At 42.9% G+C, this 9,758-nt stretch overlaps 1 protein-coding gene across 2 annotated transcripts in view; it reads left to right on the forward strand.

Annotated features, from left to right (window-relative positions):
• fstl5 (follistatin-like 5) overlaps positions 1–8,472 on the forward strand; it is a 103,663-nt gene extending 95,191 nt beyond the window's left edge. For both annotated transcript variants that reach the window (XM_056770381.1, XM_056770382.1), the window contains exon 16: positions 6,178–8,472. In XM_056770381.1, coding sequence (XP_056626359.1) covers positions 6,178–6,880 — 703 coding nt within the window. In that variant the 3' untranslated portion in view covers positions 6,881–8,472. The remainder of the gene's footprint in view (positions 1–6,177) is intronic.
• Positions 8,473–9,758: the final 1,286 nt, after the last annotated feature.

Genomic DNA, 9,758 nt, shown 5'->3' on the forward strand with positions numbered 1-9,758 from the left:
ATGGATTTATTTATTTATGTTGAATCCCTATTAAGATTGGACCTATAAGTGTATATCAAAACATAATAATGTATGAATGCTAGAACAACATTTTACGTAAAAATGCCTATGAATACTAACTGAGGTCATCTAGGGGCTGCATTCATTGTAAATTCGTATGAAGGCAGGTTGTGTAATCTACAAGAGGATATTGATTTTTTAAAAGTAAGCTGATATAATAAGATCTCCTACTGGTAAATAGCGGCAGTGTTGTGTGTACTGAATGCTGTTGTAAGGTAGAATGTGTTGTGATCCGTGACCCAATTATACTTCATACTATCCTCATTGAAAATTGCCTTGTATACTTTATGTTTTGAATTCACCCGTGGCGGTGAACTGTTGAGGAGGGATTTATACAGGGGAGAGAGACTCTATATGGCATTTCAGTCCGGTTGTCAAATTATTTCAACATTTACAAACTTTCACACTGGGAAAATAACAACCTAGTCCCGTTCACGGCATTCATTCCTGTCACGCTTTTATCCACAAGCAGCCTACGGGCGAAAATGTTTGTGTGTCACCGGTAAGCAATACATATCTTTATTTATTTGGTTTATTCGTTTTTTAATTGTACAGTAAGCCTTTTGTGAATTCTTATTACATATTTTCCATGGTCTAAAGGGTAGGATGGATAAATATGGAATCAATTTGTATAAATTAAGGTCTGCCGATGAATAAGGACATTTTATTTTTCAGCGTAAAAAGTGTTGTTTTGAGATGCCTGAGGTGAAATTGCAGGAAAGCATTGATTCACTAGAGCAAAGGGCTTATATTAATTGCTCTACAGTGGTGATATAAACAAACTCATGGCAAATAACAGACTATACACAACGCTAAAAAAGCCCTGTTTGTGTTTATATTGTAATATTATAGAGCTGCCCTGTTATTGACCTTATGGTGGCTTTATTCCTTTGGCTGTAGATATCTTGAAGACAGACCTGTATGTGTCAACTCTAAAAGATATATGTTACTTTTAAGAATCTGCTTCTGGTGTACAACTGTATACATCATCTCATGCCCCTGTAGAAATGCCACTGGGAAACCTGTTTCTAATCACTATTCAGTGATGCATGTTTCCCCGTGGCTCTCACAAGGGGCTGCATCAAACATACATCTGTAAAACAATGTTGAATACGTGAATGCAAACAGCGTTTTTAGTGATCCCTCTGGCATTGAAGCCTCTGGTCTTTTTACAAAGCATAGAGTTTGGTTTGTGTTGGAACAAGCCAGCTCTGTAAATCTTCAGAATTGGATACAGCGCTTGTAGCGAATCCCGCAGATTTACGTGTTTGCTTTGGTAGACGTTTTTATCCAAACTGACTTACACAGTTCACAATATACATGTTGTCACTAGTACATGCATCCTCCAGAAATTGAACCCATGACTTTGGAAGTGCCAACGCTAACAGTTGAGCTTCTGGAGCATCCACTTCTGAAAGAACTGTATGCAATCAGGACATCATATTCTTGAAATATAAAGTATAATAACGTTGTACTGTACACTCAAAGTAAAATGGTTCTAAATAGTACCAAAAAAGGGTTCTTCGGCTTGTAACGATAGCAGAACCCGTTTTGCTGCTAAATTGAATGCGAATTGCGGATGTAACTGTGGATCTATGAGACCAAAGGATGACCGTCACTAACGGTCTGAAAGAATGATAATCTTCGTTCTGCCTTCTCTTGAGACCTTATGTAAACAAAGTCATGCCCATGACCCCACACGACAAAAGACATTAAAAATGCATTAGACCCATTATAATACAAAATGTTGTCAAATCGTGTAGTGTAGACAAATCGTGTAGTGTAGACAAAAATTTGTAGACAAATTTTTACAAGTCGTATTATTATTTTCTTCAACCCTTGTGTGATGTTTGTGTCCGTGGAACCCTTTTTCAGTGTGTGCTGAAATATGTAATTAATTGTTTTTCATATGATACTGTCATGATTCCACTATCATGTCATGTTTATTCTTGTTGTTTGAGTGGAGTCATGGCATAACCTATGGTTTTGTGTGAGATTGAGTGATCTTTCTCGTGTCTCGTCATTGTTCCCTACATCTTGTTCCTCGTCAGCTTTCCCTGAGTGCTAATCCCCAGCACCTGTTGCTCGTTACCATCCTCTGTTTGTTTCCCCTATAAAGAGTCCTCATGTTTCATTGTCCTGTGCGCGTTCATTGTATGATGTCCCTTGTAAGCGGTACCTGTATACTGTGTGTGATACATGGTCCTCGTCTGAGTTGTTCTTGTTCCTGTTCTCCGTCAAAGTAAGTGTAGTTCAGTCAGTGTTAGTGTTTTGTTTCAAGTGCTTGTTTTATTAGTTTAGTGAGTCAGTGTCCTTGTACGTTGTTATAGTTTATATATTATTCTTGTCCTGTTTTCCCCCTCGTGGGTTTTTGTTTTGACCCTTTTGTAGTGTTCTTGTTTTCTGTTAAATAAACCTGTCAACCCCGTATCATTTCGTCCTGCCTATCTGAATCTGCCTGCACTTGGGTTCTACCTTCCCCATTTCCTGACAGAATGAACGCGCCAAGATTGAACCCAGCAGGCATGGAGGCGAGACGCGCAAGTCAGGCACGTCGCCTGTGTACTGTTCGTCAGGGATACGGCGACGTGCTTGGCTTCGCGGATCGCTTCTTTGAGACTGCAGGGGAGATGGTCCATGATGAGCAGGAACAGATGGTCCTGTTCAATGGTGGCCTCAACCAGCCTCTGACGCGGGAGGAGATGCAGATGCTGAGACCGCTGGGCTTCACCGAACTGATCAGGTACGCCATGAATCGGCCGGAGCCCAGGGTCTCAGTCGAGTCCTGCTCTCCTTCTCCGCTGGCCGCCATCCCCGAGGGTCATTCCCTAGAAATCGGGGTCATGGGCCTCTCCCCATCCTCTGCAGTCTCTTCACCACCACCATCTGGTCTCCGTGGCAAACGGGGGAGAAGAAATTCTTCGGGGTCTTCCTCTGAGGCCTCCAACCCCGAACCAGCAGAGCCCTTCACCTCCTTCCTTCAGCCGACCACCAGACGGGTGGGTCGGCTGAAAAAGAAGAGGCAGCGGAGGTCAGCCGGGAACCAGGGGGTCCCGAGTCCTGTGGTCCCGAGTCCTGTGGTCCCGAGTCCTGTGGTCCCGAGTCCTGTGGTCCCGAGTCCTGTGGTCCCGAGTCCTGTGGTCCCGAGTCCTGTGGTCCCTAACCCCAAATATTTTTTGGGGGGGCGCTGTGGGAAGGTGACGGTCCGTCCGGCACCGAGCCCGGCCCAGCAGCCGCCAGAGGTCGCTGCCCAGCCGCCAGAGGGCGCTGCCCAGCTCGCTGCCCAGCCGCCGTCAGAGAGCGCTGCCCAGCCGCCGTCAGAGAGCGCTGCCCAGCCGCCGTCAGAGAGCGCTGCCCAGCCGCCGTCAGAGAGCGCTGCCCAGCCGCCGTCAGAGAGCGCTGCCCAGCCGCCGTCAGAGAGCGCTGCCCAGCCGCCGTCAGAGAGCGCTGCCCAGCCGCCGTCAGAGAGCGCTGCCCAGCCGCCGTCAGAGAGCGCTGCCCAGCCGCCGTCAGAGAGCGCTGCCCAGCCGCCGTCAAGTCCGGCTGCCCAGCCGCCGTCAAGTCCGGCTGCCCAGCCGCCGTCAAGTCCGGCTGCCCAGCCGCCGTCAAGTCCGGCTGCCCAGCCGCCGTCAAGTCCGGCTGCCCAGCCGCCGTCAAGTCCGGCTGCCCAGCCGCCGTCAAGTCCGGCTGCCCAGCCGCCGTCAAGTCCGGCTGCCCAGCCGCCGTCAAGTCCGGCTGCCCAGCCGCCGTCAAGTCCGGCTGCCCAGCCGCCGTCAAGTCCGGCTGCCCAGCCGCCGTCAAGTCCGGCTGCCCAGCCGCCGTCAAGTCCGGCTGCCCAGCCGCCGTCAGCACCAAGCCCTGTCCAGCCGACGATCCAGTCGGCCTTCCAACCCTGGTCCAGCCCGGCATTCCAGCCGAGGACTAGCCCTGCAGTCCTGCAGGGGACTAGGACAGTTCCCCCCAGGACTACCCCTGTCAAGCCTCCTGGGGCTCCGCGCCCTGGCGCGTCCCCCAGGGCTGGGACTTCCCCGCCCGGCCCTGCCCCTTCTGGACTTCCTGTGTTTTCTTGTTTGCCCCCGCCCCCCCTCCCATGTCTGTTATTTTTGTTATCTCACCCCAACCCTTTTGTTATCATATCTTGTATGCCCCTTGTCATGTTCACCTTGTCTGTCTGGTTTTTGTCTGTTTCCCAGTCAGTCTTGTCTCGTTAGTTACCCCTTGATGAACACCTGGAGGTGCTCATTAAAGGGGGGGCTTATGTCATGATTCCACTATCATGTCATGTTTATTCTTGTTGTTTGAGTGGAGTCATGGCATAACCTATGGTTTTGTGTGAGATTGAGTGATCTTTCTCGTGTCTCGTCATTGTTCCCTACATCTTGTTCCTCGTCAGCTTTCCCTGAGTGCTAATCCCCAGCACCTGTTGCTCGTTACCATCCTCTGTTTGTTTCCCCTATAAAGAGTCCTCATGTTTCATTGTCCTGTGCGCGTTCATTGTATGATGTCCCTTGTAAGCGGTACCTGTATACTGTGTGTGATACATGGTCCTCGTCTGAGTTGTTCTTGTTCCTGTTCTCCGTCAAAGTAAGTGTAGTTCAGTCAGTGTTAGTGTTTTGTTTCAAGTGCTTGTTTTATTAGTTTAGTGAGTCAGTGTCCTTGTACGTTGTTATAGTTTATATATTATTCTTGTCCTGTTTTCCCCCTCGTGGGTTTTTGTTTTGACCCTTTTGTAGTGTTCTTGTTTTCTGTTAAATAAACCTGTCAACCCCGTATCATTTCGTCCTGCCTATCTGAATCTGCCTGCACTTGGGTTCTACCTTCCCCATTTCCTGACATGATACATTACATGTTTTGCATAATAACAATAACTATAAGTATTAATAATAATAGTGATAATTTTATGATTATAATGAATCATAATAATAATCATAATAATAATGATGCCATGAATTACTCATCATGCATGCTGTATTGCTTGTAATTGGAATAAAGTAATCTGTAAAATATTTGTTTCTATGTATTGAATAAAAATACATTAAAATAATGCGGTGGGTCCACTTAACAAAACAAACACCATACAAGGGTTAGATCAGAGGCAGGAATCTTACTTGCTAGAAGAATCTTATTTACACATTAATTTATTAAAATGCAAATTAAAGTACTTCACCAATTACCAAATGTTATCAACAAGTTAGTCTGTCACACTGTGAAACAGTTTAGACATCTTTGGGGTATAGTTTTGCTGCATCTCTTTGCAGTTCCTCCTCGTAGTGTTGATAAGATGTTTAACACGCTTTCTCATTAACCCTCATCCCAAACCTGTGAGCCCCCTTTTCTTCTTTCAAGACCTCATAATTTACAAATGAAGCATTGAGCGTATCACCACAGTCAAATGATGGAGCTCATCACTGGCGATGGTAATCTGTCTCATCAGTCCGTGACAGACATGCTCTGTTGGTATGACATAGACTCTGACCGGCCACATTCTCAAGTGCATATAAGAAGATGGATGTGTGGGTCTAAGATGTGCGCTGGAATTAATTGTAGAGCATACAGCTTTTATTGAGCTCCCTCATTCACGTACCAAATTTTTTAATTTGTTCTTCTGAGATTTTTGGAATTGTAATAATTCGGGTCTGTTGGATTTTGAGAAAGTTTGGTTGATTCATTTTTTAATGTAAATCAATTATACTTCCAAACATTTGGCAGGAGATATTTAGCATGGACTGATGAACAGAGGTTCGACATTGAATTCCTCTCTTCAGACCTGAACTGAAACAGTTTAGTATCTCTTATAACTGTGTCTAAGTCTAGATCAGTTCACACAAAAGCTTAGTTAAGTACTTTGAAATTGGCAGGTACTTCTTATCCGAAGCAGCTTGGACTTCATTAATTGTAATCTTAGTGCCCTTAGGGTAACATTACTCAAGTCCACAATAGCATTCGATTAAGATCGAGAGAGACACTAACTTGAAGCTTTCACTTGATCAATGGCGATCCTTTACAATTACTGCACTTATTTTGTTAAACATTAAAACATTTAATTTAACTGAAACATTAAACACACACCATCAAAATACTGCATTTTAATTTATTCTAACATCTTCTTTATTCTAGGTTTGGAATGATCCTTCACAAGAATGAACCAGCTCTTCACAAGATTGACTTGGAAACCACTTCTTACGTGAAGAACATTAGTCTGAAGGAGTACGATTGCATCCCACAATCCCTCGCTTACACACATCTGGGTGGATACTACTTTGTCAACTGTCGTCCGGATTCGACAGGCGCAGATCAGCCACAATTAATCATCGACAGCGTTACGGACAATGTCATCGGTCCTAATGGGGACGTGAGTGGCACACCTTATGTGTCTCCTGACGGCCACTATCTGGTAAGCGTGGATGACCGTGATGGGCTCATGCGTTTGCAGCACTTGTCCGTGCGAGGCGAGATCGGCCAGCCCTTCGACATTCACACTAACTTGCACCTGTCTGATCTCGCCTTCATGCCCTCTTTCACCGAGGCTAACCAGTACAATGTGTTCGGCAGCTCCGGCCAGCAAACGGATGCTCTTTTTGTGGAGCTTAGCACTGGTAATGTGAAGATGATCAAGAGTCTAAAGCAGCCCACACCGTCAGCGCAATGGCTCTGGAGCCAGAAGAACAGGGTGATGACTGGAAGTGGCCTGTTCGGACAGTATCTCATGACCCCTTCCCAAAGCTCCCTGTTTATACTGGATGGACGCTTGGATAAGCTCAACTGCGAGATCACCGACGTTCCGTTGGGAAACACTGTGGTGTGGGTGGGTGAGGCATAAGTCGTGTTTAAAGAAGAGGAAAACAGATTACAGCTGCACTAAATTCAATCTCTGTTTAATTTATTGAGAAAGAAATCTCAACATTTGAAACAAATAACAAAATTGACTGTTCAAAAACCCTCATTTGAAACGATCCAAATGATTGATGGGAAATGCTTTGTTTAAGTCAGCCAGGTTTCCGAATCTAATTGCTAAAAAAGTAGTTTCTACAAACTAGCACTGTCTTTTATTAAGAAATTCAGCAGGAATCACTTTCTGTCATGGTGAGAATAGTTTACCTCTAAATGGGTGAATCAATTCAACTGATGATACAATGGGCCTATAAACACACAAAAACAACCGCTTAATGCAGTTAATCATTTTCAGAATGTCTTCATTTCCCAACCAACGCTTAAAAGGCTCACACAAAATGCGTTCAGGCCACTTTTTCCAGTGCCTTGAAGGAATGCTCACTAAAAAAGAAAAGTAATTATTTCCCCCAAGCCTGCGGATTAAACACTCCATGGCTTTTCCACATGTGCAATGAAATTGAGACCGAAATTGCTCCACTTAAATTTCACCTGTTTATAACTCCTACGGACCCTAAGGCATATCTGGCTTATTATAACAGCATCACGCTGAGAATCTGTCACCCACTGTGGAGATTGAGATGCCTGTAGTTTTGTGTTTGACAACTGTTAATAGTTGAGAAAGGTTTGGGTGCAAAACAATGACGAAAACAACTGTGTGACCCCCAAAAACATGTTTTATTAGAACCTTGACAAAAAGACCTACAGTGGTAAGATCAGGGGGGCTGTGTCTATTAAACAATAAACACAACATACGGTTATGATCATATTTAATCTTAGTAAGAGATGTTAGAGTTGTTTGGGAAATTCAAGAGCACGTAAAGAATACATGTTTAAGTTGACTTAGCTCGCATTTGCAATGCCGCAACAGAGTCTGCTTCAGTTGCCAGTGCGTTGTGTGATGTTAGACATAATTTAAGCATTGTAAGGGTGACATAGCTGGTGAACATTTAATTTAAAGTTTTTGATGAATGTCACAATGCTACAAGAGCACTAACAAAGGAATTGTAGTGTCTGTAGGAAGCACAAATGCGTGCTCACAATGTTGAATTATTTCCTCAATGGACAGAGTCTATGCATTTACATTGACACGCCAGCCAAGAGGCTGCATGGATTAAGCTTTCCCCTCCAAATTACCTACATTATGGTCGGATTTAGTAATTTGCCATTCTTTTTGTTTTTGTTGATAGATTTTGTATAAACAGACAGTCATTCAAGCTATTTATTGTACCCTATTTACTTCCCCCTCCATAACCATGAATGCTTTAATTTTTCGCAAGTTTTACTACTGTAAATAGGAGATGCTCACGTACAATACACTCGCTAGCCTAAATCTTCTATAAATGGTTTGGTTTGTTTTCCTCATTTATTTTTATGATGAAAGGAACCGCACCGTCTTTGTTTCACAGATGACCAAGTACATTGTGATGTCATACCCAGAGATTTCATCAGCCCCATGTAGCCATGTATGTTAATTCTTGTGGTTGTTATTTATGTAGAGAAACATGCTTGACATTTTGGCAGTTAAATAAAGCCTATAACTTTGAAAGAAAATGTCCTGGGTATTTTTTTTATTATTTTTTATTATCAGTTATTCAGCATTTAGATTGAATGGACTGAAAAATAAATTGAAACACCAATTCAGGTGAATGCATTCATTAGTACATTCAAACTAATGCATTCAGTTATAAATGTTAAACTGGAAAGCTTTGAATGAATCATTCAGGAATTATAAAGCTCAAATGTTGTTTATCTTGCAGAACGTCACTATTTACAATGAAATTATTTATCATGCTCCAATAGATAACCACACTTCATTCATAAATGTAAAATGTAAAATTGTAAAAGCTCACTTTGTGAAGCAATATGATTCTTACATACAGTTATTTCCTAAAAAAAAACAATCCACGGAAAAATAACCGTTTACTTCTTGATTTTCAAAGACAGAAAAGTTGTAATTTCTATTATTTGAGAAAGTTTCCTTCTTCCCCTCCTTCCCGCTATCTGTATTCTTCTCTCCTCCGTGGCTCTGATTCATAACATTATTAGTCTTCTTATTTCAATCTCGCTTATAATGCTTAATGAATGCGTAAGTTGCTCTGTGAACGAGACCATTGCAGCTCTGCAATCATCTATTGTTAGTCATTTATTTTGCTCCACACTGATTGTATGCCCCACAGAATTGTGGGTAATATTGTTGCCCCACTCATGTTCGTGCCCATCCTTTTGGAAAGTGTACTCATCATCACTCAAAATGCTGCCAAATATTGATTTCGACATTGCAAGACCCCAGGGGAATCAGCTGCTTTGAGGGTATATTTCATCTGAACAGCTTACTGTGTCAAACCTGCCTCACGCTGCTGACCGCTGCATCAGCTTACGTTGCTCTCTGTCCACACAAGAAATAATGCACATAAGAGGACGAGGGTATTGAAGAAATTGGATTTTTTGATTATAGAGGGAAAGAGTGCAGGTGAAGGTAATTGGGTCAATAAATTCACAAAATAAAATGCACGAAATGGCACCACTGTTACCTGGTTTATTAAAGACGAAAAACTTTCTTGTCCATGATTTGAACATAGGACTTCTTGAATTAGAGAAACCAACCTTCTACAGTATAACTTCGGTGTTAACTTCTATTTATTTCACATTTCATACTCATCATTGCATCATTTAATATATCACACTTTTATTTATTTAGGTTCAAATATAACTTATGTTGGGTATTTTTTATTATTCTTTTATTTTTCATCATTATCCAAAAAAAACCGGAAAAGTTAAATTGATGTTCTCATTATTTTGTGTTCACC

The sequence above is a fragment of the Triplophysa dalaica genome, chromosome 16 (genome assembly GCF_015846415.1).
Source record: "Triplophysa dalaica isolate WHDGS20190420 chromosome 16, ASM1584641v1, whole genome shotgun sequence".
Lineage (NCBI taxonomy): Eukaryota > Metazoa > Chordata > Actinopteri > Cypriniformes > Nemacheilidae > Triplophysa > Triplophysa dalaica.